We start from the raw sequence: 22,155 nt of genomic DNA, 5'->3' as shown, positions 1-22,155 counted from the left end.
ATCTTTTGAATCATACTTCTATGTCATCATGACTTATGTATATCACAGGTGGAGGTGTTAGTGATATAGGAGTTTGGGATATGTGAGTACAGGTCCCAAAAAGAATCCCCAAAGTTTGGATTTTTAAAAATTGAAATCTTCATTAGGAGTTTTCTCTTTTTTTCTTCTGAAGAAAAACTACAGAAAGATAATTCAATGCTTTATTTGCTGCATTCTATATGTTCATAAAAACAAAAGCAATATTTCAAAGGGACTTTGAAAGTAGGGCAGACGGGTGAAGACTGAAGCATATTTTCTTCTCATCTTGAATGTCGGATCACAGGGCAGATTAGGCCACATAATGAAAGTCACAGGCCACTAATCAAATGATAAAAAAATAAAAGATTTTTGCTTTCTGACTTACTCTCCTTTTCGTTAAGAGAGAATTAACTCCTAATTGACCATTTTGACAAATAAACCCCAGAATAGTAAGATTTATCTGTGGAAAATATATTATGCAACTGGGACTCAAGAAGCTCTTCTTGCCAATCATGCCAGGGAAGTCTGTTCTAACATTAGCTTCTAAATCCCATGGCAAATTAATTGATACATTGATATAAATGGTTGTCTAGTTATATTGGAGGGATTTGAGAGGTCAACATTGAACAGGATGATTTGCCTTTAATTGGCAATTGAAGGTTCTCTTTAGTCAAACCAGTTACTGAGTTCTTGCTTTAGAACTCTATAGTATGGGGTTCCCTGTAGTACTTCTATCATTTTCTATATGAAACATACTTATTCCTCTGCAGCATGATGGGAAGATGAGAATCAGTGAATGTTCTTAATTTGACTTCTTTGGTTAACCTTTGAATCTTTTCATATCCCAATCCCCAGTTTGTGACCTTAAATATGGGATATTACCTTAATGTATTTCTTCTTGTTTATTACGCTGGGATTATGCACCATAATTACTTTTTAAAAATAAAGTTTAGTGTCCAAAAATAATGCTTTATACATAAATTGATCCCTTTTGCTATATGTAAATTGAGCATCGAAGCCCTCCACTACTATTGTCATTTCCTCAGTTGAGTCGATATGGTAGAATCAGGGGAAATCAGCCACAATCTTCAGACATTTTGGCTTTCTTTTAAGAAAAAAAATACCTTCTCAACATCCTACTAAATAAAGATGCTGTACAGGAAAATTAAAAAACGACTAGCTACAATTAATTCAAGAGACCTCAATTATCTCTTTATGTTCATTGATATTTTTGGTATTCTTGAACAACTAGCATGACAACAAACCAAAAATGTGTGTGATACTGAATGCCACAACTGTTTCCCAGGCTTGAGACTGAGACTCCTAAGTTGTTTTGACTAGGCAACTAATAACAATTTAGATAGTCCTATACAAATTCAGAGACATGAGGTGCAAAACCATGACTGTCTTCCAGCACATTCTTCTTGTCAGAACCATTTAAATCACCATCTTACACAAGTACATATTGAAACTCAACTTTAAGCATTTTATTTTTATGTACATTTCATTTTGTCCAGAAATAAAATATCTAAATACAGACAGACTGTAATGTTGTATATGTATAGGTTTCAACAATACTTGAGCTGAATAAATGCTTTGTACATTGTTTGTCTTTTTAATGGAGTTCACAGCTACGTCGATAGAATGGATTCCTCATATCCTTTTTTTTTTCTTTTTAAACCAATAACAAGCAGAGAGACAAGTACAAGTTAATATTAATAAGCAGCTCAAATTACACTTGGTTAAACTATGTACAATACAAACCATTCATACAAATGAAGACTAGGATATTGAATTTGTTACAATATGTTTAGTAAAGATAAGACAGACACTTATAACTTACATGGTGTCTGTCAGGCATTTCCCTTCTTATATAATGATCAGAACTTGTTTTAAGCAGCCTTAGCTGGTCTCGACCTTGCAAAAGTCCAATGACTATTGATGAACGCTGTAGTCCAGTGTCTGCCCACATGTAAATTCCAAATGTTTGCTCATCTTTACTGAGAACAGGCTCCCTCCACAGAAAAAAGAGCTATCTTGGATCACCTTGAATGTGCCTACTGAATGCTGGAAAAAATTACTACACTTGTTGTGTTCATAAAATAAAGAATACTGAGCTCTAAAAACACATTTTTTTTTCCATTTTAACAAGCATTATACTCCTACAGTAGTATTTACCAGTACAGCTACTCCAAGCAGTAGAAATGCATGAGTGGGGACTATTGATTAGCATGTACTCAAGACATTAAAGAGAGATTTCCATAACAGCAAGTGCTAAAAACCATTCACTGTCTAGTTAATCCTTTTGCTTGACGATCGTTTATCCTGAACCATTATGAGGCAGACAATGAAAGCCCTCTCAACAGGAATCATGACAGACGCCGGCTGAAATGTGTATGCGAGTGTGTTGGTGTACATCTATGTGTGAGAGCGTGTCTTCAGGTGTGGCTTTAGAATCTGTGGTGATTTTGCGACTATACCAAGAGATGAAGCTGACTGGGCAGAAATTACATCAGGTTGTTTTCCACGAGCGTATTTGCAGTCAGTCGACGAGAGCAGCAGTGTAGACACATTCCAGGCAACAGATGGGACCTTCTTCTCGAGGTGACAGCCCTGTCATGTGACCTTGAATTCCTCGGGTCTCAGTCCCACCCCCACGTTCGTCCTCATCCGGAGGGGAAGTAAGGTGTGTCGCTGTGGTAGTTGTAGTCGGGGCACACTTTCTGTACTAGTTTATAATCTGTACTATAAAAGGAAATGTAAATACAGATCACCTTAAAGGGCTTGGAGCAGAGCCAGGACACGTGACTTTGCGTCTGCTCCTGGTAACAGGTTTTTGAAGGGTCATAGTTGCAGAGTGTGTTCTTGGTAGCCTTGTCAACCTTTTCATACTCAATGCGGCAGTTAAAGGACTTGGAATCTTTGGCATCAATCACGGTTTGTTGTGCCAAGTCGAATTCCACTATTTTCGTAGGGGGTACCAAGCTGACAGATACGTTCCCTTGACCAGTGGAATTGTGCCTGAAATAAACGCTAAACGTCCCATTGCCATGATCAACAATTTTCCCAGTTATCAACAGGTTTAGCTTCACTGTTTTGATGTTGGAATGAAAATCACCCCATCCAAACATTTTCTTAAACTTGCCCGTCTTAACAATGGGCCTTCGCTTGGCCCTAGGCCGGGGCTCTTGAAGGTCTGTGGAGTTCCTCAACCAGTCCCAGAGGTCTTGCTCAGAATAAGGTTCTGGGGTGTCATATCGCAGGTCTAAATCTGTATCATTTTCTTTGCCACGAAAAGTCTGTGACAGGAGTCGGCTGATAGACAAGTCTTTGCTGCTTTCTGTCCATATGTGCTTTAGTGTGGATTTGCTGCCTCCTGATTTTAGAAGTTCTGACTTCCCACCATTTGTTAAATTGGCACATGTGACCTGAAAATGGAACAGAAAAACGGTGTTTACATCTCTGTATCTGAGAACATGTAACACAAAGATTCAAGCCCTCTTTCAGTGGCTGAGGATTCAAGTACCTTCAGCACGTGGCCAATGTTTATTAAGCTGTGATTGAATACCACTGCTATTTTTATACAAGGATGGGAGAGAGGAGGTGGATAAAAACCATTAAACATGACAGAAAGACAATATAAAAACATTGACTTTGAAAAGGGCCACATAACATGAATACAGCAAAGCACCTTAGTGTGATTTATGTTTGAATTACTTCTCAGCGCCCAAATCCAAACACTTTTAAAATAAAATTTTACAAAGGATTATGTTACTTTTTTACTTTGAAATCACCACAAGCTTTAAAATGGTATGATTCTCAGAAATATATCAACTGATATTCTATAGACTTTTGGTAGTCCATGCCACAGTCACATAGGAAAAGTTAGTTTTGCAGGGAGATTCTAGAATATGTTTTTCTGGTCAAAACAAAATAATTTGTTTATGATCACCTATTATTGGCAAGAAACATACTGTATAAGATAAATTTTCCATTAACAGATGTAAATGTGATCTAGTAAAACAAATGCTGATTGGTAAGAGTGGTACAGACCTTTTGATTTTAGAGTTTAGTTTGGCCTGTGTATTTGTTTTGTTTCGATGGAATCTAATTGATTGGTCAAACATCCAAATCTGTACTTGCCTAATTCTATTGTCTTTGTTCTTACTGCAGCCTCTATGTTTATCCCTAGTATAAAAGAAATAAATACATATCCCAGTCTCTCAAATTACACAGATAATTTCCCATTCTTCGGGTGGCAAAAAGAATAAATGTATTTGATAACGGCTTGGTACTTGTATCTCAGCAACAACATAGTTGATCAAGGAGACAGAGTATAATGAGAAGAATCCATGGTGCACTGGCTCATGAAGCAGTAATGGAACTGTCCTACCGAAGAAGTAAAAGGGACTTAGAGTGCATTTACCAGCAGAATATACGGAGTAAAAGAGGGAAAAAAAAAAAAAAGGAAGTGGCAGGTTTCAAGGGAAAAAAAAAAATGAATCGACTTAACAGGATGCTAAGATTCTGACAGCAGAACAACCTCTGATTTTCAGGCAGAATAGAAATTTACATCTAAATTATACTCTCCACAGCTGTAGTAATTATGAGTGCAAGCTCTGGAGTCAGACACCCTGAATCCCAATGCAGGCTACGATCCTTCACAGCTGTATGATCTGGGCCAGTTGCTTGACTTGTGTACATTTCTGTATTTCTCCTCCACAGAGTAGAAAAATGATATCCCTTTTCCTCACATGGCTGTTTGAAGAATTAAACTGGACAGTCCATTAAAAGCACTGAAGGACAGTACATGGACACGATGAGTGTTCAACATTAGTATTTCTAACTATTATCATCCTCAAACATTTTACCTCTGAATTCCACGGGGTAATATTTTATGCAAATGAATAACAGACAATAGGATCTGAGAGCAAAGGTATCTTTATAAGAAAATCTCCGTTTTATTAGTACATACCCAAAAACCTAAAGCAAACCATTTAAACATGTATATACATATATAAGAATATATATAGTGCCCAGGTGGCACTAGTGGTAAAGAACCTGCCTGCCAGTGCAGGAGTCGTAAGAGGCAGATTCGATCCCTGGGTTGGGAAGATCCCCTGGAGGAGGGCCTGGCAGCCCACTCCAGTATCCTTGCCTGGAGAAGCCCATGGGCTGAGGAACCTGGATGGGAGGTTCCGGGGCGGGGGGGCGGGGGTGGTGGGCAAGGCTGCAGTCCATAGGGTCACAAAGAGTTGGACATGACTGAAGAGACTAAGAAAGTGAAAGTATTAGTCTCTCAGTAGTTTTTGACTCTTTGCGACCCCATGGACCATAGTGCCCCCTCCAGGCTCTTCTGTCCATTGTATTTCCCAGGCAAGAATACTAGAGTGGGTTGCCATTTCCTTCTCCAGGGGATCTTCCCGACCCAAGGATGGAACCTGGGTTGCCTGCATTGCAGGCAGATTCTTTAACATCTGAGCCACCAGGGAAGCCTGAAGTGGCTAAGCATACACATATATACTTTCCAAAGTATTTAGGCTGCTACCACAACCTAAAAACATGACAAGTTGAGTAGCTAGCAAAATTCAGATGAATAAAACATGAGCAGAATTTCAGCTATCACACTGTTCAAGGACCAAATGCAATGAATTTATCAGCCCTCAATGGTGCAATGTGAAAGGCTTCTAGTGGTGCAGTCAAGAGGCCTCTCTGCAACATCTGAACTTGGGTACAGAATCAAAGTAGGCGATAGTCATCAGCACTGCCTTGCCTATTCTTATTCTCCCTTCCTCTCCCTTTCATTTAGGCTCAGAGAGAAGCAGGGCAATGTCTAGGAGAGTTTCGGTCATGAAAAATCAGGAAGGGCCCTTGATTCATCTTGCTTTATTAATTCGGTAACTATATAGTGAGATTCTGCTAATATTGAGTGAAATAACAGGAATACAAAGGCAAATGAGATGTGGTTCTTTCTTTCAAGATATTCACAAGCTAATAGTGAAATTAGTTAAGCCAGGAGTATAGTGATGTGACCAACACTAGGTACAATATTTTTAGAGTCTAAGTTAAAAGGTAGAGAAGATATAACAGAGGAGATGATACTCAGATGGGGGAGATTTAAAAAAAAAAAAAAAAAGGTTTAGGACTTCAACAGATAATGAAAAGGCCAGAGAAGTTCTTCTAAGTATAAGGAACATACTACACAAAAGTAAAAAGTTGAAAAAGAACATGTCATATGTAAGAACAGAAAATAGTTCCTTATCTCTGAACTTCAGGGAGAATTGACAGGAGGATAAACAGAAGTTGCAAGAGACTGGCAGAACACAAAGGTCAGTTCAGTTCAGTCCCTCAGTCATGTCTAATTATTTGCAACCCCATGAACCGCAGCATGCCAGGCCTCCCTGTCCATCATCAACTCTCGGAGTCTACCCAAACCCATGTCCACTGAGTCGGTGACGCCACCCAACTATCTCATCCTTTGTCATCCCCTTCTTCTCCCGCCCTCAGTTTTTCCCAGCATCAGGGTCTTTTCAAATGAATCAACTCTTCACATCAGGTGGCCAAAGTATTGGAGTTACAGCTTCAACATCAGTCCTTCCAATGAACACCCAGGACTGATCTCCTTTAGGATGGACTGGTTGGATCTCCTTGCAGTCCAAGGGACTCTCAAGAGACTTCTCCAACATCACAGTTCAAAAGCATCAATTCTTCAGTGCTCAGCTGTCTTTATAGTCCAACTCTCACATCCATACATGATCACTGGAAAAACCATAGCCTTGACTAGAGGGACCTTTGTTGGCAAAGTAATGTCTCTGCTTTTTAATATGCTATCTAGGTTGGCCATAACTTTCCTGCCAAGGAGTAAGCGTCTTTTAATTTCATGGCTGCAATCAACATCTGCAGTGATTTTGGAGCCCAAAAATATAAAGTTAGCCACTGTTTCCACTGTTTCCCCATCTATTTGCCATGAAGTGATGGGATCAGATGCCATGATCTTAGTTTCTGAATGTTGAGCTTTAAGCCAACTTTTTCACTCTCCTCTTTCACTTTCATCAAGAGGCTCTTTAGTTCTTCTTCACTTTCTTCCATAAGGGTGGTGTCCTCTGCATATCTGAGGTTATTGATATCTCTCCTTGATTCCAGTTTGTGCTTCCTCTAGTCCAGCATTTCTCATGATGTATTCTGCATATAAGTTCAATAAACAGGGTGGCAATATACAGCCTTGACATACTCCTTTTCCTATTTGGAACCAGTTTGTTGTTACATGTCCAGTTCTAACTGTTGCTTCCTGACCTGCATACGGGTTTCTCAAGAGGCAGGTCAGGTGGTCTGGTATTCCCATCTCTTTCAGAATTTTCCAGTTTCATGTGATCCACACAGTCAAGGGCTTTGGCATAGTCAATAAAGCAGAAATAGATGTTTCCCTGGAACTCTCTTGCTTTTTTGATGATCCAGCAGATGTTGGCAATTTGATCTCTGGTTCCTCTGCCTTTTCTAAAACCAGCTTGAACATCTGGAAGTTCACGGTTCACGTATTGCTGAAGCCTGGCTTGGAGAATTTTGAGAATTACTTTACTAGTGTGTGAGATGAGTGCAATTGTGCAGTAGTTTGAGCATTCTTTGGCATTGCCTTCCTTTGGGATTGGATGAAAACTGACCTTTTCAAGTCCTGTGGCCACTGCTGAGTTTTCCAAATTTGCTGGCATATTGAGTGCAGCACTTTCACAGCACCATCTTTTAGGATTTGAAATAACTCAACTGGAATTCCATCACCTCCACTAGCTTTGTTCATAGTGATGCTTTCTAAGGCCCACTTGACTTCACATTCCAGGATGTCTGGCTCTAGGTGAGTGATCTCACCATCGTGAATATCTGGGCCATGAAGAACTCTTTTGTACAGTTCTTCTCTTTTGTACAGTACAAAAGATCTCTTTTGTACAATTCTTGCCACCTCTTCTTAATATCTTCTGCTTCTGTTAGGTCCATAACATTTCTGTTCTTTATTGAGCCCACCTTTGCATGAAATTTTCCCTTATTATCTGTATTTTTCTTGAAGAGATCTCTAATCTTTCCCATTCTGTTGTTTTCTCTATTTCTTTGCATTGATCACTGAGGAAGGCTTTCTTATCTCTCCTGGCTGTTCTTTGGAACTCTGCATTCAAATGGGTATATCTTTCCTTTTCTCCTTTGCTTTTCGCTTCAAAGAAGGTAGGGTACGGTCAACTTGAGAAGGTTCTAGGGTCAATTTATGAAGGTATTTAAAATTAATCTTATAGATAATGAGGAGTCCTTAAATTTTGTCATATGTTACTTTTAATTAAGTCATCCTGGCTCTAAAAGAATGACTGATTGGACATTGAAAGGTAGATTGGTAGGGAGAAACCCTGAGGGAGTAATTAGTTAAATAACAAATTGTAATATTCCTTTTGAGAAAGTAAATGAGCCTGAACCAACACAATGGCAGAGAAAAAGAGAAAGAAAAAAATGGATATAAAAGGTATTTCAGGGGGAGGATTAGCTCAATTTGACAATATATATTGGCTAAGCAGCAGTGTGAAAAAGTTGAGAATTAATGAATTTTCTTGCATCTGTAAGAAATACAAAAGTAAAAAGTTAAAAAAGTATATAAACACTTGAAAAGAAGCCTCCTGACTTTTAAATTAACTACTAAGGACCATCTTAAAGCAAGTTTTAGTGATGGTAAAGACATGATGTAAGATGAAAAAGAAGTGCAACTATCTTAATACATCTGCTCCCAGATGCAATCAAGAATTCTTGGCTTTCTCACTCTATTATGTTGCTTTACATATGAAGAATTTTCATTTTTGAAACACATAAATGTACACATAAAATTGAGATAGATTTTGAGCCTTACTGAATAAACACATATATTTTTTAAATAATCTTAGAACACCTTCTATCATTGATTTTACAAACATAAGAGAAGAGTTTCTTTTGAAAAGTCACCTAAAGATCCTTTCACATCAGTATATCAGAATGATGACAGAGGTGGTGAAGACTATGGCATAAAATGAGCCCAAAAGAAAAATCTGACAATTGCTAACTAACTCAATTCCAAAAAGGCAATGCACTGTGAACTTTTTTCTACAAAGAGTCATTTTTTTATAACAGTGAAAGCACTAAAGATACTTCCTAACTGAATATAATTTTCCAAGTCAAAAGTGGCCGCATTTGAATCAATTCTAATGAAGTGGATGAAACTGGAGCCTATTATACAGAGTCAGAAAGAAAAACACCAATACAGTATATTAACGCATATATATGGAATTTAGAAAGATGGTAATGACAACACTATATGTGAGACAGCAAAAGAGACACAGAGATAAAGAACAGACTTTTGGACTCTGTGGGAGAAGGCAAGGGTGGGATGATTTGAGAGAATAACATTGAAACATGTATATTTCCATATGTGAAATAGATCACCAGTCCAAGTTTGATGCACGAAACAGGGCACTCAAAGCCAGTGCACTGGGACAACCCAGAGGGACGGGGTGGGGAGGGAGGTGGGAGAGGGGTTCAGGATGGGGCCACATGTACACCCATGGCTGATCCATGTCAATGTATGGCAAAAACCACCACAATATTGTAAAGCAATTCAGTCGGTCAGTTCAGTTGCTCAGTCGTGTCTGACTCTTTGTGACCCCATGAATCGCAGCACACCAGGCCTCCCTGTCCACAAACTCCCGGAGTTTACTCAAACTCATGCCCATTGAGTCGGTGATGCCATCCAGCCATCTCATCCTCTGTCGTCCCCTTCTCCTCCTGCCCCCAGTCCCTCCCAGCATCAGGGTCTTTTCCAACGAGTCAATTCTTCGCATGAGGTGGCCAAAGTATTGGAGTTTCAGCTTCACCATCAGTCCTTCCAATGAACACCCAGGACTTAGGACTAGCCTCCAATTAAAATAAATTAATTAATTTTAAAAAGTGGCCAATGCCTCAAAAATAAAAATTTTAAGAAGTAGACAACACCCACTCCAAAGGAGTTGACCCACTCACTAGTCCAATCATACTGTTTCCACAAATTATGTGAGTTGTCTAATTGCTTTAGAAACAATGAGAATCATAGAGACTCTTACCATGATCAGGAATATGCATATTAAAGCGCATGTTTCTTTTGACAATATTAAAAAATAGGTGCTAAGACAAGGGTCATTTTCTTCAACCATAAACAAAGACAGAGCTTGAATCTAACATTAAGGGAGCTTGTCTGGGGCAGGACCTGTGTTGGGGGCTAGTAAGAAGAGACTGCTATTGACTGGTGGGGGGGTAAGCATATAAAGAGTTGAGACACCTTGGTCTAGCTCCTCCTTTATATCTCTCAGAGTCATGCTTTCACATTGCTTTCTCTAACATCTTTTCATTACAGGCTTATAATCCTAATGTCAATATATTATCTCTTAAAATATTGTTGAAAGACATCATTTTGGAAGAGATACTTCACTAACACTTCACCTATGCTCCTGGCCTTATGAGGTTTTATGTAAACAGGTCCCTCTTTCACATGTACATTTCCGACTAGAGACACCTTCAGATGGTCTGTGTATCTCTTTTTATAAAAGAGCAATAAGGTGCCTTTTAATTTCTACCAGCCCTCACATTTACTGTTGATCTATTACTGTTCAATATAAATTATCTCAAGATTACTTGGAAAATCATGTGTTTATTTCATCAACTGTATGAATATTTAAGCCAAACAAAAATTCTGGATAACCTGATGCTTAAGCAATATCTCTCATCAGTGAATAACTAATCAACAAAACGACCTTGCTCTGTGATTACAACTTCCTTTTGGCAGTTTATGATTTGCTACATTGAATATACGTTGCATACTATCAACTGCTATTGGTTAAGGGCATGCTATCTTCAGACACTGTAATTAGCTTTACATATGGCATTGCACTTCATTTAAACCACAAACACACACACACTCATGCACTGACTCACAGACAATATTGTTATTTTCAACTTACAGGAAGAGATATGGAAGCTTGAGAAGAACTTGTTCAAAGATTACTGCTGGTAAGTGAAAGAGCTACTGCTTATTATTCCACTGGGTATTTCCTTTATTTTTAAAATTATTTTAACCATATACAATTATACATTAATATATGTTACCAAAACATTTAAACACTAGAGGATTTATGAAGTAAAAATTAAAAGCCTATCTTCATAATCAACCCCTGCTCCCTTATAATCCCACCTCTCTCTGTAAAGACAAAACCTCAAATTTTTGATGTATATTGTTCCTAAACATTTTCACTATTTTTCATGTATAAATATTTACATCACTACTGTTGTATTTTATGATTTGCATTTTGTATTTTTTCCAATCAACAATCTTTGAGATGCATAGCTCTTAGTTCATAAAGGTATATCATCTTTATTAAATAGGAAATAGAATTCTAGAATATAAATGTATCATATTTCTATTTTGGGGTTATGCTTTGTGATAGATCCTTAATCATTACATTGTTTCACAGACATTTTTTTAGCCTTCATTCCATTGGTTTTTCTAGTCATTATTGCTTCAGATAACTTCGTCGCTCTTCTTGATTTTCATTTCTATGGTTGTATAGATTTGTGTGATCCTTTAAGAAAGAGTTCACATGGGATAAGCTATCTGAGTAGTCTATGCCTAAAAATGTCTTTACTGGCCATAGGCTTACATTGGGCAGAATAGTCATTCATCTTTCAATTCCTTTTGTTCTGTGATTTTTTTTTTCTCTCTCCAAAAGAGCTAGGATATTTTTCCGCTTCAGGTATTATGAAATCTCACAAGGTGAGCTACATGTGCTCATGCTTTCTCCAGACCTTTTCTTAACTAGTTTATGGAAAAGCATGCAGATATTCACAGCCATGCTAGGCTCTTTTTCATAGCGTTCCCCCAAAAGGACTATAACCCCCTTTGGGGAATGTTCTTTCTGTATTATTCCATTTTGTAACTTGAGGAAAGGACTACCTTGCATAGGGTAAGCACTCAATAAATTATATACATGGTTTATAGTCTTACCTACATTAGTTTCAATAGAGAGGGTTCATTGATTCTTTAGCCACAACCAAGATTTTGGTAGAACATGTGGCCCACAGAGGTTGCTCTCTTACAAGTTTAGAGCCTACACTTCACCGACAATTCTCAGAGTGCCTGTATTATGTGATAAGCCAGAGGAAATGGGTTAGTATTTTAATACATCAAAAATACATCATTTCCTTCTGCTACAAAGCAGTGCTCCAGCGGCAGCCACGCTGCATTAACAGTGGAAAAGCAGGAAAAGAACCCCAAGCCTCTCTCAGCGTAGCCGTTGCTGCAGGCTGTAAGCGCAGAAATTAAGAAAACGGGCTTTGAAGTCAGAGATCACAGGGCTAAACCCAAAATCTGTTACCGATAACCTGAAGAGTCAGGTTTTTTCCAACTAGGAAGTAGAGATGACACCTCACTCACTGGGTTTTTGTGAACATAAAAGATTTTTGATTCACATCAATGTATGACAAAACCCACTGAAATGTTGTGAAGTAATTAGCCTCCAACTAATAAAAATAAATAAATGAATAAAATTTAAAAATAAAAGATTTTATATGTAGCAGAAATAAAAATAGGGGAAGCAGTATGAGTTCAACACTTGAGAGCTAACACTCAGGTAGGTTATGAAACCCCAAAGAAAGGGAAAACAAGGCTTTCAGAATGCACCCTGCATTATAACCCCACCATCTCACTGGAGACATTACATTTGCTCAAATGGGCCAAACAAACTGTGATGGAAATGAGTATAATTGCAACATCTCTGTGGTCATCTTTAGCAGTAGGTGGTGGGGGGAGATCACACTGATTCTGTATGTTACAATTTAGTGCTGGCAAATGTAAGCAATAATTTATCTTTAGCATAACATTAAGAGAAGACATATTGATCAGACTGGACATTCCACATCATCCTCAAAAACCAAAAGCATGGTACGTTTCTATCAGTTTGAAGAAGTGGCTAAGAATTTTAGGCATGTCACTCCATGAGTTTTCATGATTCCATGCAGGATGGCTCACTTGTAACACAGGACCCCAACGAGTCCCTTCAAATTATTGTGTCGGAGGCTGGATCTAACTCGTGGGTCATTGAGCACCTCACAAGTTTGTGTAACTATGAAAACTGGTTTTCCTTTTGATTTTTCCCCCTTTAGGTCCTCTCATGAAAATTATCTTGGAAATGTTTTTGTTTCTTTACTTGCAAGGGGGAAAGCGTGCCTTGAGAAGAGCCATGAACTATTGTTTCTGCTGCTGAGAAACAGAATTTCTCATCTTACAAAAATATTGTCTCTTCCCTTCTGCATACTTTATCTAGATACACACATAAGTTTTGACATATAGACACATTAACATTGATGAGAAATTAAAAATTATATTCTCTATAACCCCACCTAACCCATTCTCTCAAAACCTAATTGCCGATTACCTTACCCAGCTTTGTATTGCAAAAGTTACTTCTTTGTTTAGTATTTTACAATATGTTCATTTAAAATGTATAAGGAATATCCCATGTGAGGGACCCTGGGTACCTGGTCATAATAATAAACAAAACATTTAAAATAACATGTTGAGAAACTATTTCTTGCCTGAAACAAAGCCACTTCAGTATTATTTTCTCATTATCCATAAAGAGATTTTAATTTGTCAGTAAATCTAGCTGTCTTCAAAGAAAAGGCAAATATTGCATATGTAGGAATAGCTGTGTTAAACCCAGGGTCTTTCTATCTGAATTGGAGGCCAATATGTGTGATTGTCCATAATAAGACATGTAACATGGAGGTTTTAGGATGTTTCTAGCTTCTCAAAGTCAAACGAGGTACAGACCTCTCTAAAATGGACCAAATGAGGAAAGACTGACTCACCTTTCAATCTCATTTCCAGTGACCTAGCAAACGGCAACCCACTCCAGTATTCATGCCTGGAAAATCCCATGGACCAAGGAGCCTGATCGGCTACAGTCCATGGGGTCGCAAAGAGTCACACACGACTGAGCGACTTCACGTCTTCTTCTTCTTCCTCATACATACATATGTTCTCAAATACAACGCTGGTGTATGAGAACATACTGGGTAGTAATAATAGTTCACTTCATCCAATAGAAGCTCAAAATCCTGAGGAAATAATAACTTTGATGTTCTTGAGACAATATTCTACTCAACACCCTTTGATTATCCAGAGGTTGATCTGAAAGTCTTCTAATAGAGGAAGAAGTCATTATATAAAGAAAGTGATAGAGAGTAGTTACGTGGAATATCACCCTGGTACCACTGAGATCCTAGATTTATACCAGAATTATTCTAGGGCCTCTTTCTTATCAGACTCCAGCACATGAACACTGCTCAGAGCTTCCCAAGTACAGAGTGGACAAGGCAGAAAGACAACCGAGAAATACAAAAGGGCATGCAGATCCTAGAAATAAAGTCCTTCTACACTCCTGGAAAAGTCCTGTAAACCGCCCCAACTTCCTGAAGTGGAACAAATCCACTGAGAACAGACAAGGCCAACAGAGAGAACTGACCCCTCACTCTTTTATCAAAGGATGGTGATGCTGGAGTTTGAGTTAGGTAAAACCTTTCGACACTGAGTAAATATGTATCTTTAGATCATGCCTTGGTCACAGCAAGATGTGGTAAAGAGCATCCAGCCTACAGCCACAGGCCCCGCAATGGCACGTGGGCGTAGCTCAGGGAGGACCCAACTCAAGGACTGAGGGAACTTCAAGCTTTCTCACTATGTCTAGGCAAAACAATTCCCTTGAAAGCTCTTAAACCAATCTGTTCTTTTCTAAAGTCCTTCTGGTGAGAAGATTAGCATCTAGTCTTTGATAATTGCTTCTGCCAGGTAAGACTCTTAGCACTTGGGAAAAACAGATCTCTTACTCAATTATAGCCAGTGTGGGAATCAGATGCACCAGGAGCCTGGGCTATATTTTACTTTGGTCTATTCCCAGCTTCTCAAAGTACAGCATGTGGAATTTCATATCAAAGAGCCAAGTGCTGAGGGAAAGGGATGCTTAGGCAAGGAGACCTCACATACAAGGAAAAAGATGGCCTCTGGGTTTAGGTGCTGTGCCTTTAAAGTTGATCAGATGTAAAACTGAGTGATATACCTAGATTCCCAAAGGAAAAGGACTGGGCTCTTTTTGTTACCAAAGGAATTAAGTGGACAGTTCCACTAAATCAAACAAGGATGTTCACCCAGATTATGTTACAGGAGGAGACGAGATGGGTCATGGAGAGAACAGAGCAAACAGGGTCCAAAGAGGCTGAGGATGCTCTAAGAGAAGTCACAATAGAAAGACTGGATGAAAGTGTGTCTGCAAGGAGGGCTCTGAGATCCCCGTGACCTTTAATGTACTTTAAAATGACCTGTCACAGCATTAGTGTGAACTGCTGTGAACACTGTGGACGGAGGGAATCACAGGAGAATTGAAAGAAAGACTGTTAGAGTAGAATTTCCTCTCTCCGCTTTCCCCGATTGTCCTCACACTCAAATCTCCAGATTCCAAGAGGGAGTTTGTCCTTTTCAAAAGAGCTGGGTAACACTGCCACTAGAGGGCGCAGCTAGGACATCTGACAGCTGTCTCTATTCCTGGTGCTGAAGTCAGGCAGAATTGTGTCACTAAGGGTCACAGAGCTCTTTGAAGAAAGAAGATGGACCTGGAAACTTCATGGAGCTCTTTGAAGAAAGAAGATGGACCTGGAAACTTCATGGTACCTATTAACTGACACAGACCCTGGGATCGACCTCTTCTATGAGCTGCAGAGACTAGGAGGGAGTAACTGCTGCTCAAAGAACTACTACCGTAGGCATCGCCAACTAAAGAAGCTGTTGTGAGCTTTTGATTCTGCATAGAGGGTATGTTCAGTGTTAAGGTATTTATATTTATCTACTGGAAAAGAAGACTCTTGAGAGTCCCTTGGACTGCAAGGAGATCCAACCAGTCCATCCTAAAGGAAATCAGTCCTGAGTATTCATTGGAAGGACTGATGTTGAAGCTGAAACTCCAATACTTCGGCCACCTGTTGCGAAGTTAACTCATTGTAAAAGATCCTGATGCTGGGAGGGATTGAGGGCAGGAGGAGAAGGGGACGACAGAGGATGAGATAGTTGGATGGCATCACCGACTCAATGGACATGAGTTTAGGTAAACTCCAGGAGGTGGTAATGGACAGGGAGGCCTGGCATTCTGCGGTTCATGGGGTCGCAAAGAGTAGGACATGACTGAGCGACTGAACTGAACTGATTGGAAAAGAGTCTAGGTCAGTGCAACATATTTCTACATCTCTAGCTGCATTTTTTGGCTACTCTTCACTTTGTCCTCAGAGTTCAGATCACATCAGATATTTTATGTTTATGTGTTCTCTTTCTTCCAACTTTAGGGCTTCCCTGGTGGCTCAGATGGTAAAGAATCTGCCTGAGATGCAGGAGACCCAGGTTCAATTTCTGGGTTGGGAAGATCTCCTGGAGAAGGGAATAGCTACCTACTCCAGTATTCATGCCTGGATAATCCCCGTGGCCAGAGGAACCTGGCAGGCTACAATCCACGGGCTCACAAAAGAGCTGCACACAGCTGAGCAACCACACATACATTTCTTCCAACCTCAGGACCTTTGCCAAGGCTGCTTCTCCATCCTGGAATCCTTTCCACCCACTCCCATTTGCACAGCTAACTCAGTCACCCTTTGTGCTGTGCAAGTTGCCTCAGTCATGTCCAACTCTTTGCAACACCATAGACCATGGCCCGCCAGGCTCCTCTGTCCATGAGATTCTCCAGGCAAGAATACTGGAGTGAGTTGCCATTTCCTACTCCAGGGGATCTTCCCAACCCAGGAATCGAACCCGGGTCTCTGACGTCCCCTGCATCAGCAGGTGGATTCTCTACCACCAGTGCCAGCTGGGAAGCCCTAGACCTCCTCTAGCCCAACCTAAACTCCGTTTCTACAGGAATGGTTGATCCTCACATAGCACCTCGTACTATTTGTTCATAAGAGTAATACTATTGTCTATATCTATACCTATATCCCTACCTATCTATCTTCTTTCTCTCAACTGTCATCTCCATGAGGTTGGGACTGGTCATTCAATACCTTAGTCATTGTTACTGCACTTCATAAAATCCCAGGTTCCAAGTAAGTGCTCTACAATTATCAGCTGCATGGATAAATGCCTGTTTGAACGGAGTGCCTACCTACACATGATGCTATTCCTTCACAGATGAGCTTACCTCATAAGCAGATAAACAGCTTATTTTCTGACATAGATAAATGTGTTTGTATTGTAAGCCTTCATGGAGGCTTTGTGTAATTCTGTAACATCTACAGTGAGGCAAGGAAAAAGGTGATATTTTTCTAGGACAATACAAGTGAGTAGATGCTACAGGTTATTATAATCAGTCAGGACTGTCACATCAAAAATCTCTAAATAAATGTGAGTATTATTTAAGTCAAAGTGAAAAGTGAATAAGAGCAAAAATGCCTATATGAACATAACTGTGTTTTAGAAGTTTTACAAATATCAGAAAAGCTTAATGAAACAATGAATGTGGTCTCTTGAATGGCAGGAAAGCGAGTGCCATCTTCTGGATTTTCTCTCTTAAATTTCCAGAAATTTGATGCTAAGACAGAAATGAAAGAAAATGCTGATGGGATGCTAAATGCAGAAGTTCCTTCACCAAGAGTCAGCCAAACTTTCTGGGGGTATTTTCTCTGCAGTATTTGAGTGGACACTTGTACTGACAAACAATAATTGCTTTGAAACAGGCAGTTAGGCACGTGTTAGGCTATTTCTTTACATAAATGTCCACTTGCTTGGAAAAGGCAGTGGGGTTTTATAAGTGAGAAACAATATAACCAGTTTTATGGATGCGTTTGCAAAGATTCAAATTGAGCCATAAAAACATTCATTAACAGTGCAAATTAAATTGTTATTAAAGACATTTTTGGCTTTAGAGTTGACAGAGTATAAATACAGTATGACTTATGACACTTCTGCTTTTTGTCTGTGTCACTAAAATCCATGACTGTTGAGAGAATCACAAAATATCTGAAGTTGAAAGGGACCTTGAAAATCATTTCACGACTTTGGAAGCTGAGTCTCACAGAGCGGATGTAACTCACCTAAAGTTCCCAAGGTGATTAGGGGCAGAGTTAAAACTATAGGTAAGGTTTCCTAGTATTAAGTCCACTCTTCTTGAGTTCCAAAGCTTCCTTTTATTGAGAGCTGATACCTCATGTCTTCTCAGAGTTTACCAAAACTGGAACCAGGGTGTCAACTGCAAAATATGTAACTGGCCTATCTCTGCTCTTTTGTGGAAGGAGATCTGCCATCATTTGCTAACCCTAAAACAAAGAGGCAGTAACCTAGTGCATCTCAACTACAGTTTGGGGTCTCCTGGATTGACTAAGTACACGAACCTAGGCTCAGACCTTCTAAGACTTGAGTCTGAACAGTGACTGTTCTGAGGGGAGAGGAAATCAAAATGAGGAGACTGTTGTCATAGGTTTTCAGTTAAGCAAATGATAACACAGAGGGAATTATTCTTTAGTCTCTAAAAGAAACAGTGTGTTATATTTGTTTTCCAGAAAAATTTGTTAGTTCCTATTTTCAGAAGATTTTTTTTTAAAGGTAAGTTAAAGCAAAAGTTTGTCAGATTCTCTGTTCTATAAATCCACCAGCAAGCATTTGTTAAGTGACTATGATTTTTTAAACTTTCAAAAATTAACCTCAGGGAAGTCATTGTACTCCAAATCTGTCTATGTCTGCTCATTCTAGATAACCAGCGTCAGTACTTTATACTCTCTCATAGATAAAGGTACTACTATTTTGGAGCCACCCTCCTGCTATGGAGCCTTGAAAGTCAGTGATTCTCAATACAGATTACTAAAGTAAAGCCAGGGTAATGTGAGCTATAATGTACACTGAGAATCATAACAGAATTGACAGTGGGGGTATTGGAAGGTGTACTGTATTAAAAAGCTTATTCCAAGTGTATCAGTGATTTGCTTCCAGTTAAAACATTTACTTCATAGTTTGACATCATATTAAAGGAAGGTGTGATATATATGTTTTTTCTCAAAGTGGAGGCTGATTTTAAATAGTCAAGAAATACCTTTATAAGTGAAATCATCTTTTGCTAAGTAATCTTGATTCTTTAGATGGACTGCAAGCATGACCCATCTTAATTGGTATTTGCACAGGAAATAGTATTTGTGTTTATATATTTTTGCAATTTTAAAATTTAGCTATAATTTCCAATTTACAGAAAGTTGCAAGAAACTTACATATACTCTTTACCCAAATTCACCAATTAATTCCATTTGATTACATGTTGTTTTATTGCTCTCTTTCCTTCATATGTACACATATGCACATGCATGTTTATGTAAATGCTTATGTTTGTATGTATGCATGTGCATATATATGTGTGTTGGTGCCATTTTCAGAGTAAACTGGAGATATCATGCCCATTTATCCTTAAAGAAGTTCTAAATTCCTAAGAAATATTACATTTTATATATGAGCACAATGCAGCTATCAAAATCGAGAAATTTAAACTTGATAGTTTCTAATTTAATGTATTATTGTTGTTTAGTTTCTAAATTGCATCTGACTCTTTTGCAACCCCACTGACAGCAGCCTGCCAGGCTCTTCTGTCCATGAAGGATTTCCCAGGCAAGAATACTGGAGTAGGTTGCTATTTTCTTCTCCAGGGGATCTTACCAACCTAGGGATCAAACTCCCATCTCCTGCATTGGCAGGCAGGTTCTTTACCATGGAGCCAATACTTTAATAGTCCATAGTCAATAGCAAATTGTCCCAACAATACTTTCACAGTTAGTAAACTTTCTGGCCCATTCCAATGCCATGCATTGCATTGAGTTGTTATGACCCTTCAGTAGCCTTTTCTTCTGTTTCTTGTCCTTTATATTTTTGTAAAATGTAAAGATTATAGGCTACTTAGTTTGTAAAGTGTTCCTCAGTTTGGATTTGTGTGCTGAAAAATCACTGTATAATAAAATTCTAGAGTTTTCAACTGAAAAAGATGATAATGGGAAATTGTGTTCGAATTTGAGAGTGAAGGAAGCAATGCCTTGAGTGGTGGTGGAGGAAATAATATTATTGTACAATGCTAAATCATAGCCTTGTAAGTCATTTAGATTATTTAATATAATTTTACAGATAATTAATTTGCATTTTGTATAACTGTCTTACTATTTTTTATAATAAACTCATTTAATTTTGTCATTTTATGGCTCTTTCATTTCACATTTTGTTTAAATGAAGCTAATGTTTTAAAAAAAAGAAAAAGCCTGGTGGATTAACTAATCAATCTGAGGCTGACATTCTTTTGTTTAAATCAGAAGGATTTTTAAAGTAACACTTGCATAGTATTTATTTTCCCATCAAAAATTAGTATGTTATGTGAGTAGACTGAACTCTGACAACCTTCCTGGGATGTAGACATCAATAACTGGCCAAGAAACTTCTGTTGAATCACACATCCAAGAAGCCACATTCAGGTTCCATGTCAAAATTCCCAGACTATTCTGTTGTTACCACCACCATACTCTCTTTTGCTAATTTAACAAGAGAATGCATGATGATTCAGCTCCTTGAGTGGGAATGAGCTACCTAACCTTGGCCAAGTATAGTAAGATAGCACCCCTGACTCAATGGACATGAATCTGAACAAACTCCAGGAGACAGAGGACAGAGGAGCCTGGTGCTGCAACCCATGGGGTCTCAAGAGTCGGACACAACTTAGTGACTCAACAACAAGTAGAGTTATCCTCATACTTCAACCCTGGATACAGAACTTCAAGTGTAACCTGACTCATCATTCCCCCAAAGGAGAGCACATCAGTGTTCATCACACACCAGGTGCTCGGGTACCCACACACTCAACTATGAATACAAAAGGTGCTTCATGCCCAAATAACAATTAATGTCAAAGCCATAATCTCTTGACCTCAATTTTCTCCTTATAAATTGATATGGATGCCTTGCCCCAGCATTATTTTGAGAATTAGAGAAAATGTATGTGAATGTTTCTTTTCAGTAAATGGCAGATGTTAATAATACTTGCTCTATTTTTTTTTAACTCATTAAGATGGTTATATGGATCCATGTGGTTATTTTGTACAAAACAATTTAATTTTCAAAATTTCATGTAGGAAAAAATGCACATTTGAGGTATCTTGGCATGGCGGTAAAAGCAGGAATTCTGGAGCCAGGCCACAGGCTCACATCCCAGCTCTTAAGGCAAATACCCTCGTCCACAGGAACTGCCTAAATGGTGACGTTCCAAGTCACTCTGGCACCAGGACACTGTTATCCTTTTGAAGTGGTAATACTCCAAACACAGTATGATTTTGACAGATAATCCTGGTTTTAGAATGTGAAATTATGACTTTACAAAGTAACTTGATTTAAGCTACAGATTTAAACTTTCCTTTTCTTTCTCCTCTTCCCTTTCTTTTTAATGATACAGTATAGGAAAATACCATCCATTGCCCCAATCAGAGTGGTACTCTCTAAGCCATGACATTTTTGATGTATTCTTTACGGAGCATCCCATTAGAGTTCCAGAGAAACCCTTACTTTCTATTATGTCAATGACACCTTTGTTGGCCTGGAGCCATCATCAGCTCTCAAGCACTGAACCATGAAGCAATATCTCTGTAACTAGGCCAAACAGGCCATGACCTGACAGGCTATAAAGCGATCATTATCACCTATTAAATCTGAAATCTGTGCTTTGCATATTCTAAAACAACTATCCAGTTGGGCTGTAGAGGTACAATTGCCAAATGAATAATTAGATTTTTAGGAGACTGTAAAGAGTACCAAAATGCTTTCTACTGTGCCAAAAACAAAGTCAATTGATTTTATTTTCTCTCCTCCCCTGTTTTTATCCTCGCTCTCTGGCAGTCAGACCAGAAGTATTTTAATAACCAATAAATAGACTTCTGTTGCAGAATTTAACTGTATAAAACGGAGTCTGGGCTTGTTACGTCGGTGCCAATGCCTTCTGTGCTGGGCACTGCGGGCTGCTTTCCTGAACAGTTACACAGGACACTGTGGATGGCTGGCGCTTAATA

At 38.8% G+C, this 22,155-nt stretch overlaps 1 protein-coding gene across 8 annotated transcripts in view; it reads right to left on the bottom strand.

The window, feature by feature from the left end:
* Window positions 1-1,481: 1,481 nt before the first annotated feature.
* The window catches only part of NXPH1 (neurexophilin 1), a 464,434-nt gene continuing 443,760 nt past the window's right edge, over window positions 1,482-22,155 (bottom strand). For all 8 annotated transcript variants that reach the window (XM_043462712.1, XM_043462711.1, XM_043462713.1 and 5 more), the window contains one exon: window positions 1,482-3,446. In XM_043462712.1, coding sequence (XP_043318647.1) covers window positions 2,685-3,446 — 762 coding nt within the window. In that variant the 3' untranslated portion in view covers window positions 1,482-2,684. The remainder of the gene's footprint in view (window positions 3,447-22,155) is intronic.

The sequence above is a fragment of the Cervus canadensis genome, chromosome 3 (genome assembly GCF_019320065.1).
Source record: "Cervus canadensis isolate Bull #8, Minnesota chromosome 3, ASM1932006v1, whole genome shotgun sequence".
NCBI classification, from domain to species: Eukaryota; Metazoa; Chordata; class Mammalia; order Artiodactyla; family Cervidae; genus Cervus; species Cervus canadensis.
Note: the sequence above shows the minus strand (reverse complement) of the source record. Positions and strands in the feature narration are given on the sequence as shown.